This window comes from Oncorhynchus mykiss, chromosome 26 (genome assembly GCF_013265735.2).
Source record: "Oncorhynchus mykiss isolate Arlee chromosome 26, USDA_OmykA_1.1, whole genome shotgun sequence".
Classification (NCBI taxonomy): Eukaryota; Metazoa; Chordata; class Actinopteri; order Salmoniformes; family Salmonidae; genus Oncorhynchus; species Oncorhynchus mykiss.
Window position 1 is genome coordinate 14993407 of NC_048590.1, and position 20006 is coordinate 15013412.

The 20006-nt window shown below is 44.5% G+C and overlaps 1 protein-coding gene across 6 annotated transcripts in view; it reads left to right on the top strand.

The window, feature by feature from the left end:
• Positions 1–20006, top strand: part of LOC110506278 (serine/threonine-protein kinase BRSK2) — a 169069-nt gene that overhangs the window by 77373 nt on the left and 71690 nt on the right. For all 6 annotated transcript variants that reach the window (XM_036963397.1, XM_036963398.1, XM_036963400.1 and 3 more), the window contains exon 2: positions 9753–9847. In XM_036963397.1, coding sequence (XP_036819292.1) covers positions 9753–9847 — 95 coding nt within the window. The remainder of the gene's footprint in view (positions 1–9752; positions 9848–20006) is intronic.

Here is a 20006-nt window from a genome sequence, read left to right on the forward strand (position 1 = left end):
GTTTTTTAAAATTATAATATAAAAACTGTCGTCCTGAGTTTAGTTCACAGGCAGTGATTTGTGTGATTTGATATGAAACATACAATTGAACCCATGAATGTGTTTCAGTGTCAGTTTGAGTCAGGGGTTGGAACCAAATCAGTTAGTTATGAACAGAACCAACATTTTTTGGGGGTTCCGTTCAACTGTTCCAACCTGCAAAGTAAAAGTTCTGAACACGCTCAAACCGGTTTATATCGTGGTGCCTTTTTAACACTAGAACCGCTAAAGCAGTCATCTTGACTGATCATAATTGTTTTGTTTATATTGCTCTGCCATTATTTTAACTCATGCCCCCTTCTGTCCTGGACTTTTCCTAAATAAAGTCTATATAACACACTGTCATTGTTAGGATCTTAATATCACAAACAGAACTGGAGTTATGACCAGTTTTAGGAGGACATGTCATTTGTTTGAATGGTTTTCCCTCGTTGCCCCTCCTTCTCCCAACAGAAGGGCCTGCTCCGCTCTTTCTCCCAACAGAAGGGCCTGCTCCGCTCTTTCTCCCAACGGAAGGTCCTGCTCCGCTCTTTCTCCCAACAGAAGGGCCTGCTCCGCTCTTTCTCCCAACAGAAGGTCCTGCTCCGCTCTTTCTCCCAACGGAAGGGCCTGCTCCGCTCTTTCTCCCAACAGAAGGGCCTGCTCCGCTCTTTCTCCCAACGGAAGGGCCTGCTCCGCTCTTTCTCCCAACAGAAGGGCCTGCTCCGCTCTTTCTCCCAACAGAAGGGCCTGCTCCGCTCTTTCTCCCAACAGAAGTGCCTGCTCCGCTCTTTCTCCCAACAGAAGTGCCTGCTCCGCTCTTTCTCCCAACGGAAGTGCCTGCTCCGCTCTTTCTTCCGACAGTTGAAAGTGCAGTGCCCTGATAACCCCCCTGACTATTGACTCGAACCTGAACCTAAACTATACCAAAACTAATTTCACACGTATAACAACAGGTACAATTAATTAAGCAAAGTATGATGGGGAGAATGAGTGAGTTGAGGAGCGTGTTTATGTGATCACCAATTGTAAATGAAGAACAGGGTGGGCCATTCAATTTTATTGATCCATTCTAATTATAGGCCTAATTTTAAAATGGTGTTTTATTTATTTTACCTTTATTTAACTAGGCAAGTCAGTTAAAATAACAAATTCTATTTTTCAATGACGGCCTAGGAACAGTGAGTTTTCTGCCTTGTTCAGGTACAGAATATTTACCCTATATATTTGCCCTATATCAGTTCACCGACTCGAAACAGTCTTATATGTTTACTATGACCTACTTGGAGTAGGCAACACAGAGTGAGCATGGATAATTGTACATGCTGAATGGCTTTCAATCTCTGGGAAAATAGCCACATCACGCAGCAGGTGCGAGTGTTGGAGAATGTGGTGATGAGGCTTGTGGAACCTTATGTTGGCAAGGGGAGCAATGTCACCATAGACAATTTCTTCACATCACTGTCACTGGCGAACAATTTGCCTGCAAAGAAAACAAGTCTGGCTGGCACCATGAACAAAGTGAGACGGGAGCTTCCTCCCTCTGCAAAATAAGGCACCTGCACAGCTGTTGTGGAGCAACAATGCTGAAGAATGACAAGACAACTGGACACAATCAAGAGAAATCCGAATACTATTACACACTACATCCAAACAAAGGAATGTCAAGCATACAAAGTGTGTCAAGAAAGTGAACAAAATGTGGAAAAAGTCAAGGGGTCTGAATACTTTCCGAAGGCACTGTAGCTCGACATTAAATAACTTCACCAATCAGTGCGGATAGAGCAGATTGCTATGGACGGGTAAGCTACAGTTCTTTACATGTGCGATGGACAGACAAGTGTAGGGTGCGAGATACTTCAGACATTTTGCGGTTGGGGAGAGATTTAGAGGAGGTGGAGGAGGAGGTTTCACTTGAAGTGCTGGGCATCGTGTTATGACATGCATTATCTGAATTAGCTAGGCCCACAGAGTTTTATCTACAGAGGAGCGGCTTCTATGGAGAAACTTTGAATGTTTTTGAATTTCATAGCTCAGAGGCTTAATGTTGGACCAGAGCTAGCTAGCTAACAAGCTTGTGTGTGCAGAGCTGCACCAAAATTAAAAACTAATCTTACCTTTTTGTAGTTAATAAATCCAACGTGAGATGTGAAACGTCTAGTATCCTCAATTAACTAGCGTTCTCTTATTAGAATTCTCTCCCTAATTTCTGAATCATGCTTGTGAAGTCAGTAGGCTACAGCAGCCTACACACACACACACAGGTAGTCTACATGGGGCAGGTAGCCTACACACACACTGGCAAACATTTTCACCTGGCAGACATTGGAATACATTTCTGAGTGACAGAAATGAGGGTTCTGTTGTGTTTTTTTGTGGGACTTAAAAAATGTCCGGAACGTAAAGGAACATTATTTACTGGTTCCCATGCTTATAAAATAACGGTTTTCTTCCAGAACAGTATAAATCACTTTCGTTCCTGGTTCTGATTCTGTTCCTCTAAAAATGTTCTAATTTTCCGGTTTTCAGTTCTTCTCCCTGAACCGGTTCCAACCCCTGGTTTGAGTTGGTAATGAGATTTGTCAGATGGGTCGTGCTGGTTATGTAGATGTGTTAGTGTTAAAGGTCAGGTGACAGGTCATGACCAGATCATACCCCACCTTTTGACCTCCCTGACAGATGACCTCTCACCATTGATCAGTAGAGCATCATCACTCCAGGTAGTGACGTGTATGTGTGTGTGTGTGTTTGTGTGTGAGTGCCTACAGTGTATGTATGTATAAACTAGTGCATGTCTACATGTGTACGGGTGTACGTGTGTCTGCGTGAGTGTGTTTCTATGGGTTTACAAGTTTGCGTTCCTACAGTGTGTGTACACAGTGCATTTGGAAAGTATTCAGACCCCTTGATTTTTTTCCACATTTTTTTACGTTACAGCCCTATTCTAAAATGGATTCAAAAAAACATTCTCTCATCAATCTACACAAACCACCCCATAGTGAAAAAGCAAAAACAAGTTTTTAAGATTTTTTTTTCAATTGTGTTAAAAATAAAAGCAGAAATACCTTATTTACAAAACTATTCAGACCCTTTGCTATGAAATTCGAAATTGGGCTCAGGGGCATCCTGTTTCCATTGATCATCCTTGAGATGTTTCTAAAACTTGATTGGAGTCCATCTGTGCTAAATTCACTTGATTGGACATGATTTGGAAAGGCACACACCTGTCTATATAAGATCCCACAGTTCACAGTGCATGTCAGAGCAAAAACCAAGCCATGAGGTCAAAGGAATTGTCCGTAGAGTTCCAAGACAGGATTGTGTCGAGGCACACATCTGGGGAAGGGAACCAAAACATTTCTGCAGCATTGATGGTCCCCAAGAACACAGTGGCCGCCATCATTCTTAAATGGTTTGCAACCACTGAGACTCTTCCTAGAGCTGTCCGCAGGGCCAAACTGAGCAATCGGGGGAGAAGGGCCTTGGTCAGGGAGGTGACCAAGAACCCGAAGGTCACTCTGACAGAGCTCCAGAGTTCCTCTGTGGAGATAGGAAAACCTTCCAGAAGGACAACCATCTCTGTAGCACTCCGCCAATCAGGCCTTTATGGTAGAGTGGCTAGACAGAAGCCACTCCTCTTTAAAAGGCACATGACAGTAGCCTAGTGGTTAGAGCGTTGGACTAGTAACCGAAAGGTTGCAAGTTCGAATCCCCAAGCTGACAAGGTAAAAATCTGTTGTTCTGCCCCTGAACAGGGCCGTCATTGAAAATAAGAATTTGTTCTGAACTGACTTGCCGAGTTAAATAAAGGTAAACCTAAAGCACTGTCAGACCATGAGAAACAATATTCTCTGAACTGATGAAACCAAGATTGAACTCTTAGGTCTGAATGCCAATCGTCATGTCTGGAGGAAACCTGGCACCATTCCTACGGCGAAGCATGGAAGTCGCAGCATCATGCTGTGGGGATGTTTCTTAGTGGCAGGGACTGGGAGACTGTTCAGGATCGGGGGAAAGATGAATGGAGCAAAGTACAGCCTTGATGAAAAATTGCTCCAGAGCACTCAGGACCTTGGTTCACCTTCCAACAGGACAACGACCCTAAGCACACAGTCAAGTGTACCAAGCTTGTCCCAGCCAGAGCCCGGATCTAACATCTCTGGAGAGACCTGAAAATAGCTGTGTATCAACACTCCCCATCCAACCTGATAGAGCTTGAGAGCATCTGTAGATAAGAATGGGAGAAACTCCCCAAATACAGGTGTGCCAAGCTTGTAGCGTCATACACAGGAAGACTGTAATCGCTGCCAAAGGTGCTTCAACACCGTACTGAGTAAAGGAGTAAAGGGTCTGAATACTAAATGTGATATTTCAGTTTACTATTTTTAATACATTTGCAAAATTGTCTAAAAACCTGTTGTTGCTTTGTCATCATGGGGTATTTTGTATAGATTGATGAGGAAAAAAAAGCTATTTAATCAATTTTAGAGTAAGGCTGTAATGTAGCAAAAATTTGGAAACAGTCAAGGGGTCTGAATGCCTTCCCGAACACACTTTACGTGCATGTGTAAACATTTGTACCGCTGTACGTGTGTGTGCGTGCATGTGTCTGCATGTGTACAGTACGCAATACGTTTACAGAACCCCAGCAACCAGACACCCTGTCCCACAGGAACTATTGAACACCTAACATACTTTGCCATGTCAGCAGTAGCCTAATTAACACGCGGGACAAGTAGCATGGATGGGCCTCCTCAGCTTTCACCTGTTTACATGTATCCCACTCCACATGTATGTGGGTTTAGTCTTGTTTTGAAGATAAAGCAGTGAGATAAATCTAGAAGATGAATCAGTTATTGAATACAAAGCCAGGTTCTATACCCAGCTCTGGGACTGGCCAGCGTTAGGGTTTGGCTGGTTGGACATCATTGAGAGTTTTGATGACATCGTCCTGGAGGGGCTTTGTTTTGTATTGATCTTAACAGGCAAAGGAGGGATGGGGGGAGGGATGGAGAGTCAGAGGGAAGGATAGAGGGAGGAGAAATCAATAGGGATGCGCTGCTGATTCATTTATGTTGGTCAGACGCGTGTGTTTGTGTGTGTGTGTGTGTGTGTGTGTGTGTGTGTGTGTGTGTGTGTGTGTGTGTGTGTGTGTGTGTGTGTGTTTGCGTGTCTGTGTGTTCTAGTCTTAGTCTAGTCTTTGCTTAGTATCTGGGGAGTTGACTTAGTAGCTCATACTCTCACTGAAATACAGCTCAGTGTAAACTGTAAACTAAGTCATTTTCAGTACTGTGCACAATATTTTTCCTCATCCCCCTCTTATCTTCCCCTCACTCTCATCTTCTCATCCTGCCAACAACCGAAGATCATTTCTCCTCACAACAGAGGTGGATTAAAAGACTGTTAATAATTTTACTGTCTATCCAGATGCTTCACACATTCTACTTTAATTTGGATCCAATTATCAGTAGTATATACTGTTGTATACAGCTGAAGTCTGAAGTTTACATACACTTAGGTTGGAGTCATTAAAACTTGTTTTTCAACTACTCCATAAATTTCTTGTTAACAAACTAGAGTTTTGGCAAGTCGGTTAGGACATCTACTTTGTGCATGACACAAGTAATTTTTCCAACAATTGTTTACAGACAGATTATTTGACTTATAATTCACTGTTTCACAATTCCACTGGGTCAGAAATGTACATACCCTAAGTTGACTGTGCCTTTAAACAGCTTGGAAAATTCCAGAAAATTCCGTCATGACTTTAGAAGCTTCCGATAGGCTAACTTACATCATTTGATTCAATTTGAGGTGTACCTGTGGATGTATTTCAAGGCCTACCTTCAAACTCAGTGCCTCTTTGCATGTCATTATGGGAAAATCAAAAGAAATCAGCCAAGACCTCAGAAAAATATTTGTAGACCTCCACAAGTCTGGTTCATTCTTGGGAGCAATTTCCAAATGCCTGAAGATACCACGTTCATCTGTACGAACAATAGTACGCAGGTATAAACACCATGGGACCACGCAGCCGTCATACCGCTCAGTAAGGAGAAGCGTTCTGTCTCCTAGAGATGAACGTACTTTGGTGCGAAAGCTGCAAAACAATCTCAGAACAACAGCAAAGAACCTTGTGAAGATGCTGGAGGAAACAGGTACAAAGGTATCTATATCCACAGTCGAGTAAAACAAGTCCTATTTCGACATAACCTGAAAGGCTGCTCAGCAAGGAAGAAGCCACTGCTCCGAAACCGCCATAAAAAAGCCAGACTATGGTTTGCAACTTCACATGGGGACAAAGATCATACTTTTTGGAGAAATGTCCTCTGATTTGATGAAACAAAAATAGTACTGTAGGGCCATAATGACCATCGTTATGTTTGGAGGAAAAAGGGGGACGCATGCAAACCAAAGAACACCATCCCAACCGTGAAGCACCGGGGTGGCAGCATCATGTTGTGGGGTGATTTTCTGCAGGAGGGACTGTTGCACTTCACAAAATAGATGGCAGCATGAGGAAGGAAAATTAGGTGGATATATTGAAGCAACATCTCAAGACATCAGTCAAGAAGTGAAAGCTTGGTCACAAATGAGTCTTCCAAATGGACAATGACCCCAAGCATACTTCAAAAGTTGTGTCAAAGTGGCTTTTAAGGACAACAAAGTCAAGGTATTGGAGTGGCCATTTATTTTTCATTTATTTCATCTTTATATAGCCAGGTAGGCTAGTTGAGAATAAGTTCTGATTTACAACTGCGACCTGGCCAAGATAAAGCAAAGCAGTTCGACACATACAACAACACATAGTTACACATGGAATAAACAAACATACAGTCAATAATACAGTACAAAAGGTCTATACAGTGTGTGCAAATGATGTAGGATAAGGGAGGTAAGGCAATAAATAGGCCATGGTGGCGAAGTAATTACAATATAACAATTACACACTGGAATGGAAGATGTGCAGATGATGAATGTTTAAGTAGAGATACTGGGGTGCAAAGGAGCAAGATCCATAAATACATACAGTATGGGGATGAGGTAGTTGGATGGGCTATGTACAGGTGCAGTGATCTGTGAGCTGCTCTGACAGCTGGTGCTTAAAGCTAGTGAGGGAGATATGAGTCTCCAGCATCAGTGATTTTTGCAGTTTGTTCAGGTCATTGGCAGCAGAGAACTGGAAGGAAAAACGGCCAAAGGAAGAATTGGCTTAGGGGGTGACCAGTGAGATATAACTGCTGGAGCGCATGCTATGGGTGGGGGCTGCTATGGTGACCAGTGAGCTGAGATAAGGCGGGGCTTTACCTAGCAGAGACTTGTAGATGACCTGGAGCCAGTGGGTTTGGCGGCGAGTATGAAGCGATGGCCAGCCAACGAGAGCATACAGGTCGCAGTGGTGGTTGGTATATGGGGCTTTGGTGTCAGAATGGATGTCACTGTGATAGACTGCATCCAATTTATTTAGTAGTGTTGGAGTCTATTTTGTAAATGACATCGCCAAAGTCGAGGATCGGTAGGATGGTCAGTTTTACGAGGGTATGTTTGGCAACATGAGTGAAGGATACTTTGTTACGAAATAGGTAACCGATTCTAGATTTAATTTTGGATTGGAGATGCTTAATGTGAGTCTGGAAGGAGAGTTTACAGTCTAACCAGACACCTAGGTATTTGTAGTTGTCCACATATTCTAAGTCAGAACCGTCCAGAGTAGTGATGCTGGACGGGCAGGCAGGTGCGGGCAGCTATCGGTTGGATAGCATGCATTTAGTTTTACTTGCATTTAAGAGCAGTTGGAGGACATGGAAGGAGAGTTGTATGCCATTGAAGCTCTTCTGGAAGTTAGTTAACACAGAGTCCAAAGAAGGGCCAGAGGTATACAGAATGGTGTCGTCTGCGTAGAGGTGGATCAGAGAATCACCAGCAGCAAGAGCGAAATCATTGATGTATACAGTGAAGCCCTGACCTCAATCCTATAGAAAAAATGTGGACAGAACTGAAAAAGTGTGTGCGAGCAAGGAAGCCTACAAACCTGACTCAGTTACACCAGCTCAGTCAGGAGGAATGTGACCAAATTTACCCATCTTATTGTGGGAAGCTTGTGGAAGGCTATCCAAAACGTTTGACCCAAGTTAAACAATTTAAAGGCAATGCTACCAAATACTAATTGAGTGTATGTAAACTTCTGACACACTGGGAATGTGATGAAAGAAATAAAAGCTAAAATAAATCATTCTCTCTGCTATTATACCGACATTTCACATTATCTAAAATAAAGTGTTGATCCTAATTGAGCTCAGGCAGGGAATTTTTATTCTGATTAAATGTCAGGAATTGTGAAAAACTGAGTTTGTAAAAACTAAGTATGTAAACTTCTGACTTCAACCGTATATTTGGCTTGTCACAATACAGTATGTGCAAGGCTGATTCAATGAGATTTTCTCTCTCATTCTCTCTCTTTAAAGCCCCCAGCTTCACTGAGCGCACGTCTTCTCTCTTTCATTCTCTAATTTCTTTCAGCGTATTTCCCATATTTCCCTGTTCTTTCACTGATGACTCACACTCCTGTGTTTGCCTTTTGGTGCCGTCACTTGCACACACGCACGCGCACACACACACGCACACACACGGACAATCTATTCGAGGCAATTACATCAATATCAAATATTCATTACCTGGTGTAAAGTGGTTGCCGGGGTTTCTAACCCATGTTGGCCAGGCAATCGAGCAGCAGTCCCCGAGCTCCGCTGACAGCAAGATCAATGGCACATTGTGAATGTCGCCCAGGATGCCATTCCGGCTCTAACTGCCTAACATAAAAGAGCCCTGCGGCTGCCATCTTGGCTCAATGCCACTGGTGTTTACGGCCCCGGTTTCCCAGTTTCCCCGCACCTTTGGGGAAACCCATGGGGAAATCACCAGTCAAATGTAGGATATGTACTTCTCTGAAATATGTATGCCAGGTAATAAAAGTGGTGCATATGCAGTGTGGGGTGGTATTTAGATGCAGACCTTTTAGTAGGAAAGTGACACCCTCTCCCCAGGCTCAGCTCTTTGAAAAAGATAGATGTCGCCATTGTTTGTGTGTGTGTGTGTGTGTGTGTGTGTGTGTGTGTGTGTGTGTGTGTGTGTGTGTGTGTGTGTCATAAAATAAAGCTATTGCTTTCTCTGCATTGATTCTTTCATGTTGCTGTTTATGTAGAAGTTGACATTTACTTTGAGATGCAAAATGGCGAGATGGGAGACGTTGGCCTCGCGTCGCTCTGGGGGGTTTCGTACAGTGGTTTTTTATGAGGAGCTTTGAGGGATTTTCTATTATGGAGTTGTGGGCTGACCGATGCTCTCTCTTTTCATCTGTATGTGTGTGTATTCTTTATCCGAGCGAGATGACCAGGGCTTTAGTGCACTCACTGACTCTCCTTACTGACTGACATTTACTCTGGTTCCCTTCAGTGGGACTTTGTTCGATACACGAGGCAAAGCTAACTGTTCTTGGAGTCATTGTGTGATGTTGCAGGGTTTTGTTTCAGCCCAGCACAAAAACACCTGATATAACTGGTTCGAACAAGACAGGCCTACTCATTTGGCTATTGTGCGTTGGACCCTCTTTGCTTTGTGTGTGTGTGTGTGTGTGTGTGTGTGTGTGTGTTTATTATGTGTTTGACTGTCTTCACTGTGTATATTTGTGCGTGTGTGTGTGTTTGACACACTATTTGCTAACGTGTGTGTTTCAGGCCTGGTGAAGCTGGGAATCCACTGTGTCACGTGTCAGAAAGTGGCCATCAAGATCGTCAACAGAGAGAAACTCAGCGAGTCTGTCCTCATGAAGGTAAGACCATGGGCTTGACACCAGATGTAGCAATGGAGAGTCATATGGCCTTTGTTGTTGTTATTGTTCGAAAAAGAGGGTAATATGACACGGCCTTCCTGTCACTGTAGTAGAGAGAGTAGAGTGTTGTCCTGCAGGGTCTGACAGTATGACAGGAGGTCTTCCAGGGATAGTGCTGTTATGTAAAACAGATGAATAGAGATGCCTTCCTAAAGTTCCACAGCTCTTTATCTTTGTGTCAGTGTGTGTGTGTGTGTGTGTGTGTGTGTGTGAGTTTAGGGGCCTATGAATGATGAAGTATGTTAGGCAACACTTCTGCATTTCCTCATTAGACCACTACCCATCAATAGCTAGACTAGACTTTGCTTCTCTGCAATTATAAACCCTTATGGTAGAGTAAACCATTGGAGTGAGGAAAATGGAGCAGGCCTTAATGTGATCTTGTAGAATGACCTTTCATGGGATGGAGCATATTCTCTATCTCAGGACATCACACCGAAGCATCTCATTGGGATGTAATTGGATCGTGGGCAGATTTAATTTGAATGGGGTGCAGCGCATACATACAGCATACTGTATGTGCTCTCACATGCACACGCAGATGCACGCACGCACACACACACACACACACACACACACACACACACACACACACACACACACACACACACACACACACACACACACACACACACACACACACACACACACACACACACGCACACACTTCAGTAGTGCCAATACTTCAATATCCCGAGAGTGAGATAGATGGTGTGCCAGTGCAGGAGGTTAGTGTGGTGCTTGGCACTATCACACTGCTTTGTCCTCCGCACAGAGAAAGGGTCACAGGCAGCCATGTGTGACAAATGTTGTTAATAAAAAAACACCCTGGCTGGTGTGTATGCGTGTCCGTGGACTAAATATCATGACTCCATTGGGCCCACTAGGATGTAGTCGGGGAGATTTTCTGTTGACCAAGCACATGCTTTGCTTTGCCTCATCCCCGTGGTCACCCCTCAGTAGGGAAGTTAACCGTGTGTGTCTTTTGTCAGTCTGCACAGGAGTGTGTGCAGTACGCTATGCACATACATGTGTGCCCTATGCACTAACCAAGGCAGTGGAATAAGTAGAGTTTTGGTAAGATATGTGTGTGTATACAGTAATAAAAAAAACCAACAAAGAAATTGATCACATACACAGGGTGTAGCGAAATGCTTGTGTCACGCTGGCGTGAAGAGATTTGGGAGACAGGCACAGGAATGCGTATTCGGGGTAATGAAATGAAATGAAAGTTCCAGAGGGATCCGTGACAGGGACCCCACCCACCCCACCCCCCGCGCTGCACTAGCGGCGCAACGGCACCGGTCTAGAGAACGATCACGGAAACACAGTGCTGGTCGATCAGGGCACAATGCAGCTGCCGAAGTTGTGTCATAGTCGGACAGGCCAGTTGCAGCTGCCGAAGTTGTGTCATAGTCGGACAGGCCAGTTGCAGCTGCCGAAGTTGTGTCATAGTCGGACAGGCCAGTTGCAGCTGCCGAAGTTGTGTCATAGTCGGACAGGCCAGTTGCAGCTGCCGAAGTTGTGTCATAGTCGGACAGGCCAGTTGCAGCTGCCGAAGTTGTGTCATAGTCGGACAGGCCAGTTGCAGCTGCCGAAGTTGCGGCGGCACTGGATGGACCAGTCGGAGCATAGTCGGACGGGCCATTCCCGCTGTCTCCCTTAATGGTCGATTATTCTGTCACGTTGGTACAGTATGAAAGGATATCGAGAGACAGGCGCAGGGATGCATAATAGGGTTTTTTATTCCGCTCATATTATGTAGTGCCGTGTAAAGGCACCCCCGTGCGAAGACCAAACAAACACATAACAAAACACAGGGTTGAAACCCAAACAAAAGAGCGAGGAGTACCTCGAATAAATAACACCAGTGCACAATGATTATCACACGGGACGAGACCTGTAATCATCTGCGCAATCCACAAGGGCACAAAAGCCCAAATACACAGCACAGATACTCACACACACCAACAGACCTAGGAACAATAATCAACAGGACAATGGTAAAGCAAGGGCACCCTTATGCAATTACTAATCACTGGGAATAGGGGCCAGGTGTGCGTAATGAAAGTTCCGGAGGGATCCGTGACAGCTTGTGTCCCTAGCTCCAACAGTGCAGTACTATCTTAACAATTCACAACAATACACAAATCTAAAAGTAAAAGAATGAAATTAAGAACTATATGAATATTATATGAGCAATGTCGTAGTGGCATTGACTAAAATACAGTAGAATAGAATACAGTATATGAACTCAGAAAATAAAGAGACGTCCTCTCACTGTCAACTGCGTTTATCTTCAACAAACGTGTAAATATTTGTATGAACATAGCGAGATTCAACAACTGAAACATAAACTGAACAAGTTCCACAGACATGTGATTAACAGAAATTGAATAATGTATCCCTGAACAAAGGGGGGTCAAAATCAAAAGTAACAGTCAGAATTTGGTGTGGCCACCAGCTGCATTAAGTACTACACTCCTCCTCATGGACTGCACCAGATTTGCCAGTTCTTGCTGTGAGATGTTACCCCACTCCTCCAGCAAGGCACCTACAACTCACCCTCCGATCCAAAAAGTCCCATATGTGCTCAATGGGATTGAGATCCGGGCTCTTTGCTGGCCATGGCAGAACCCTGACATTCCTGTCTTGCAGGAAATCACGCACAGAACGAGCAGTATGGCTGGTGGCATTGTCAGGCAATGCCTCCACTGCGGTCCCGTTGATGTGGATACGGGCATACTGTTTCCTGAAGTCCACAATCAGCTTCTTTGTTTTGTTGAGGGAGAGGTTATTTTCCTGGCACCACTCTGCCAGGGCCCTCACCTCCTCCCTCTAGGCTGTTTAGCCATTGTTGGTAATCAGGCCTATTACTGTTGTGTCGTCTGCAAACTTGGTGACTGAGTTGGAAGCGTGCGGCCACTGAGAACGAGAGCCCACAGTCCTATGGAGCGGGCCGTGTTGGTGGCACTCTGTTATCCTCAAAGTGGGCGAAGAAGGTGTTTAGCTTGTCTGGGAGCAAGACGTCGGTGTCCACGACATGGCTGGTTTTCCCTTTGTAATCCGTGATCATCTGTAAACCCTGCCACATATGTCTCCTGTCTGAGCCGTTGAACTGTGACTCCACTTTGTCTCTATACTGATGTTTTGCCTGTTTGATTGCCTTACAGCGGGAATAACTGCACTGTTTGTATTCGACCATATTCCCAGTCACCTTGCCTTGGTTAAATGCATTGGTTGCCGCTTCCAGTTTTGCGCGAATGCTGCCATTTATCCACGGTAACGGTAACTAACTAACTTTTGCACATCGCTCTGGTCCATACAATTGACCTCATTTTAGCGCCCAAAAAAACGTAATCATCCAGATCAACTGTAATATCAATACCATTGTAAAGCACGATTTCTCCCCTTTCCAGCAAAATGAATGACGAGACCTTCATGATGCCCGTCCCTGAATGATTGAAGAAGGCAATGAGCGCTGTCAGGTCTTTTTAAAAATGGCGGGTGGGGAAGCGAAACCTATTGCGTGATAGTGAAACGGGGAGATCTGTCATGTGGGGAAAACTTTTTTTCACTATGTAACGTACCGCGTCAGAGGGGTCAGTTTTTTTCATCTTTTCTCGAATACTATTAGCCCATTACCATGTCATTCAACGCTGAATCAAAACTTAGCTCATTTCGCTACAGCCCCATTCGTTTTCATTGCAGCCTCGTCTGAATGCTGCGGTTGCGCAAATTTGTACGGAATGGGGTTAGTCACCGTTGTATGTAATAATATGTTAACTTACAAACACACTCTTGCCCTCTCATATGGTGTGTGTGTGTACCGTATGTGTGTGCAGTCAGCGCGGCAGCGGAGTCAGCCAAACGGGCCATTTCAGAGCTGCTGCCTCTCCTTTCTGCTGATGTTGTTTTTTTCAGCCTAATGAGAGAACGAGTGGGATGAAAAGAACGGGAGAAAAGAGGGGAGCATTACTCTACCCATCAGGCCTACTCAACACTTTAACCCTCTCACTCTTCATTTCCATGGCCTTGGTTTAATTGGTTAAATGGGTCATTAACTCAGATTTTTCATTTTTTTAATTGAACCTTTGTTTAACTAAGCAAATCAGTTTAGAACAAATTCTAATTTTACAATGACGTCCTACCCCGGCCAAACCCTCCCCTAACCCGGATGATGCTGGACCAATTGTGCGCCGCCATATGGTATTAGGGTGTGTGTGTGTGTCTGAAGTTAGTTTGAGTTGAATGACACATGGAGCATCTCCCTTTTTTGTCTCTGTTTTTTCCCTCATCCTATCAGGCTTTATATTTCAAATTTGTTCAAATCTTTCTTTTCCATCTCTCGCTCTCTCTCGCTCTCGCTCACTCACTCACTCACTCACTCACTCACTCACTCACTCACTCACTCACTCACTCACTCACTAACTCACTATCTCTCTCTCTCTCTCTCTCTCGCTCCCTCTACTCACTCACTCACTCACTCTCTCTCTTGCTCATTCCCATTCTCAACATCTGAGGGGCTTGTTGTCATAGGAACAGTGATTGGCTTTGGAAAGGGAGGGGAGAAAATGACATGTCTTCCCAATGTGAGTTATTGGCCGTCTGTCTTTCCCCCTGCACAATGCAGATCCACCAGACAACACACCACACACACGCACTCAGAGACAACAACATGTTTAAAACATATTCCCTTCCTCTGTTGTCTCACCTCAAAACTCATTCATACTTTGGCATTTTCAAAACGCAAGTGTACTCCTGAATCCTGATGTGTTTCTTTGTTTAAAAGGCCGTTGCAGCAGGTACACCACAATACGCATCTGTTCATTCATCTTTTCAGTTCGTTTGTATGTGTGTTTGTGCGTGTGTATGTGTGTGCATGTATTTCTAACCCTACTTTCATACTCCCCTGGTCTCTAACATTACATCACATGTACTTATTTTCTTTCATTCCCTTCATCAAAAATGAAAGACAAACCTATTCCCCGTCTACTGTCTCTCATGTTGGGATTAACTGTCTTCTCTCCATCCCTCCTTCCTCTTTGTTTGTCTCTCATCTCAATTCAATTCAAGGGCTTTATTGGCTAGGGAAACATATGTTAACATTTGCCAAAGCAAGTGAAGTAGATAATAAACAAACGTTAAATAAACAATACAAATGAACGGTAAACATTACATTCACAAAAGTTCCAAGACAATTAAGACATTCCAAATGTCATATTATGTGTAAATAGTTCAAAGGAAAATAAATAAACATAAATATGGGTTGTATTTACAATGGTGTTTGTCCTTCACTGGTTGCCCTTGTGGCAACAGGTCACAAATATTGCTGCTGTGATGGGACACTGGTATTTCACCCAGTAGATATGGGAGTTTGTCGAAATTGTGTTTGTTTTCAAAATTCTTTGTGGATCTGTGGGATCTGAGGGAAATATGTGTCTCTAGTATGGTCATACATTTGGCAGGAGGTTAGGAAGTACAGCTCAGTTTACACCTCATTTTGTGGGCAGTGTGCACACAGCCTGTATTCTCTTGAGAGAAAGGTCTGCCCACGGTGGCCTTTCTCAATAGCAAGGCTATGCTCAGTGAGTCTGTACATAGACAAAGCTTTCCTTACGTTTGGGTCAGTCACAGTGATCAGGTATTCTGCCGCTGTGTACTCTCTAAGGGCCAAATAGCATTCTGGTTCGCTCTCTTTTTTTTGTAAATTAATGTACATGTGTCAAGTAATTATCTTTTTGTTTTCTCATAATTTGGTTGGGTTTAATTGTTTTGCTGTCCTGGTGCTCTGTGGGGTCTGTTTGTGTTTGTGAACAGAGCCCCAGGACCAGCTTGCTTAGGGGACTCTTCTCCAGTGTCATCTCTCGGTAGCTGATGGCTTTGTTATGGAAGATTTGGGAATCGCTTCCTTTTGTGGAATTGTGGAATTTAACGGCTCTTTTCTGGATTTTGATAATTAGCGGGTATCAGCCTAATTCTGCTCTGCATGCATTATTTGTTGTTTTACGTTGTACACAGGATATTTTGTGCAGAATTCTGCATGTAGAGTCTCAGTTTGGTGTTTGTCCCATTTTGTGAATTATTGGTTGGTGAGCAGACCCCAGACCTCACAACCATAAAGGGCAATGGTTTCTAACTCATTCACCTATTTTTTGCCAGATCCTAATTGCTATGTCGAATTGTATGTTCCTTTTCATGGCATAGAAGGACCTTCTTGCCTTGTCACTCGGCTCGTTCACAGCTTTGTGGAAATTACCTGTGGCGCTGATGTTTAGGCCGAGAGTATGTATAGTTTTTTGTGTGCTCTAGGGCAACGGTGTCTAGATGGAATTTGTATATGTGGTCCTGTCAACTGGACCTTTTTTGGAACACCATTATTTTTGTCTTACTGAGATTTACTGTCAGGGCCCAGGTCTGACAGAATCTTTGCAGAAGATCTAGGATCTAGGTTCCCTCTCTGGCCTCTGTAGCAGCATTAGCATGTTTTGTGTGTGTGTGTGTGTGTGTGTGTGTGTGTGTGTTTGTGTGTGTGTGTGTGTGTGTGATCCTAGATTGAGGGTGTGTGTGTGTGTAACAGCTGAAGACAGTCTGAGCACCAGAGACTTGACATTTAGAGACCGGAGGAGATGAGATGTTGCAGAGACAGAGTTCACCACCTAACATCATCACCAGCACCCTTCTGAGATAATGATGTCATCCCTGGCATTTAGACTAAGAATATCGAGTGAGATTAGACTCATAATCATTGCAAATTATACAACATAACTGTTCTATACATTTACAATAATCTAATCTCACTCCATAGAAGAACTTCCAACTCTGCTCTATGAATATAGTGGTACTATACTGCAGCCAGGTCACACCAGATCCACTGCGGTATTAGACGGATTGGGATAGAGGAAGGGCTTAAACCGCGAGCTACGACTCCGAGGATTGCGGGTTACATTTCCGTTTGAACCCTTTTCCAAACCTTAAACCTTACCTACTTTCACTTCACCCATAGACATTTATTCTTGCCCCCCTGGACAAATCTTGTTGTATAATGACGCATCACTTCATCAGTGACACAAGCTGTGGGGTTAGAACATACACAGAGGTGTGGATGTCCGTTGATGTTCCACACAGGTGTGGGCACAGGCACACGGACATGCACACACACTTACTGTACAGTGTCAATTGTATTTTATGTGTGTGTGTGTGTGTGTGTGTGTGTGTGTGTGTGTGTGTGTGTGTGTGTTGTCCCTGGGCCCAGCCAGGGCTCTGGCATCCAGTCTTAAATCCTCACATTTCTAAGCCAGCAAGATGGTGGAGACGGGAGGGAGGGAAAGGGAGACAGTCAAGGTGGTAGGGATGGATGCGGTGTGGAGAATGGAGGGATGGTGGCAGGGATGAGGAGAGGGGGGCTAGGGGCTGTTAGAGGACCACCTGGTGAGACCAGATAAATGTAGAAAATATGACATGATAGCAGAAAATTGGTTGTGTGAGACAGAGAGGGGGGATGTATGTGTTTATATATAATAGGAGAAGCCACTGGAGAGATTCTCTTGAGTCTGATGGCCTTGAGATATAAGCTGTTTTTTAGTCTCTCGGTCCCAGCTTTGATGCACCTATACTGACCTTGGCTTCTAGATGGTAGTGGGGTGAACAGGTCATGGCTTGTGTGGTTGATGTCCTTGATTATCTTTTTGGCCTCCCTGTGACATCGGGTGATGTAGGTGTCCTAGAGGGCAGCTGGTTTGCCCCCGGTAATGCTTTGGGCAGACCACACCACCCTCTGGAGAGCCTTGCGGTTGTGGGCAGTGCAGTTGCCTAATCTGGCGGTTTTACATCCCGACAGGATGCTCTCAATTGTGCATCTGTAAAGGTTTGTGAGGGTTTTAGGTGACAAGCCAAATTTCTTCAGCCTCCTGAGTTTGTGGAGGCGCTGTTGCGTTCATGGACCATTTCAGTTTGTCCTTGATGTGTACGCCAAGGAACTTAAAATGTTCCACCTTCTCCACTGCTATCCCATCGATGTGGATAGGGGGGTGCTCCCTCTGCTGTTTCCTGATAATTTCCTTAGTTTTGTTGACATTGACTGAGAGGTTGTTTTCCTGACACCACACTCCGAGTGCCCACACCTCCTCCTTGTAGGCTGTCTCGTCGTTGTTGGTAATCAAGCCTACTACTGTTGTGTTGTCTGCAAACTTGATGAGTTGGAGGCCTGCATGGCCATGCAGTAGTGGGTGACCAAGCAGTACAGGAGGTGGCTGAGCACGCAACCTTGTGGATCCCCAGTGTTGAGGATCAGTGAAGTGGAGTTGTTTCCTAACTTCAGCACCTGGAGGCGGCCCGTCAGAAAGTCCAGGACCCATTTGCAAAGGGCAGAGTTCAGACCCAGGGCCTCAAGCTTAATGATGAGCTTGGAGGGTACTATGGTGTTGAATGCTGACCTGTAGTCAATGAACAGCATTCTTACATAGCTATTCCTCTTGTCCAGATGGGATAGGGCAGTGTGCAGTGCGATGGCGATTGCATCATCTGTGGACCTATTGGGGCAGTATGCAAATTGAAGTGGGTGTAGGGTGGCAGGTAAGGTGGAGGTGATATGATCCTGGACTAGTCTCTCAAGGCACTTCATGATGACAGAAGTGAGTGCTACGGGGCGATAGCCATTTAGTTCATTTACCTTTGCTTTCTTGGGTACAGGAACAATGGTGGCCATCTTGAAGCATGTGGGAACAGCAGACTTGGATAGGGAGAGATTGAACATGTCAAATAACACACCAGCCAGCTGATCTGTGCTTGCTCTGAGGATGAGGCTAGGATGCCGTCTGGGCCGGCAGCCTTGCGAGAGTTAACACGTTTAAATGTCTTACTCACTTCGGCCACGGAGAAGGGGAGGGAGGGCCCGCAGTCCTTGGTAGTGGCCCGCGTCGATGGCACTGTATTATCCTCAAAGCGGGCAAAAAAAGGTGTTTAGTTTGTTTGGAAGCAAGATGTTGGTTTCCGTGATGTGGCTGGTTTTCTTTTTGTATTCCATGATTGTCTGTAGACCCTGCCACATATGTCTCATCTCTGAGCCGTTGAATTGTGACTCCACTTTGTCCCTGTACTGACATTTTGCTTGTTTGAATGCCTTTCGGAGGGAATAACTACACTGTTTGTATTCGTCCATATTCCTAGTCACCTTTCCATGGTTAAATGCGGTGGTTCGCGCTTTCAGTTTTGCGCGAATGCTGCCATCGATCCACAGTTTCTGGTTAGGGTATTTTTTTATAGTTACAGTGTGTACAACATCTCCAATGCACTTCCTTATAAACTCACTCACGAAATCAACGTAAATCGATTATATTCTCTGAGGCTGCCCGGAACATTTCCCAGTGAAAATAATTTTGAAGCGTGGATTCCGATTGGTCAGACGAGCGTTGAATAGTTCTCGTCATGGGTACATCCTGTTTGAGTTTCTACCTATAGGACAATAGGACCAAAATGGAGTTGTGGTCAGATTTGCCAAAGGGAGGGCATCGCGGAAGTTAGAGTAGCAGTGATCTGGTGTATTGCCTGCACCAGTGCTACAATTAATATGCTGATAGAATTTCGGTAGCCTTGTTCTCAAATTTGATTTGTTAATAAAATCCCCAGCTACAATAAATGCATCCTCTATGGTTTGCATAGAGTCCAGTAAAGTTCCTTGAGGGCCCTCGTTGTACCGGCTTGAGAGGGGATATACACAGCTGTGACAATAACCAACGAGAATTCTCTTGGATGATAATATGTTCGACATTTGATTTTGAAGAATTCTAGGTCAGGTGAAAAAAAGAACTTGAGTTCCTGTATATTGTTTACAATTACACAATGAGTCGTTAATCGTGAAGCATACACCCCCGCCCTTCTTCTTTCCAGAGAGATGTTTATTTCTGTTGGCACATCACATAAAGATTCCCGGTGGCTGTACCAACTCCGACAACATATCCCTTCTGTGAAACAGAGAATGTTGCCCTAATTTCGTCTACCTTGTTATCTAGAGACTGGACATTGGCAAGTAATATACTTGGAAGCGGTGGGTGGTGTGCACGCCTACGAAGTCTGACCAGGAGGCCGCTCCGTCTACCTC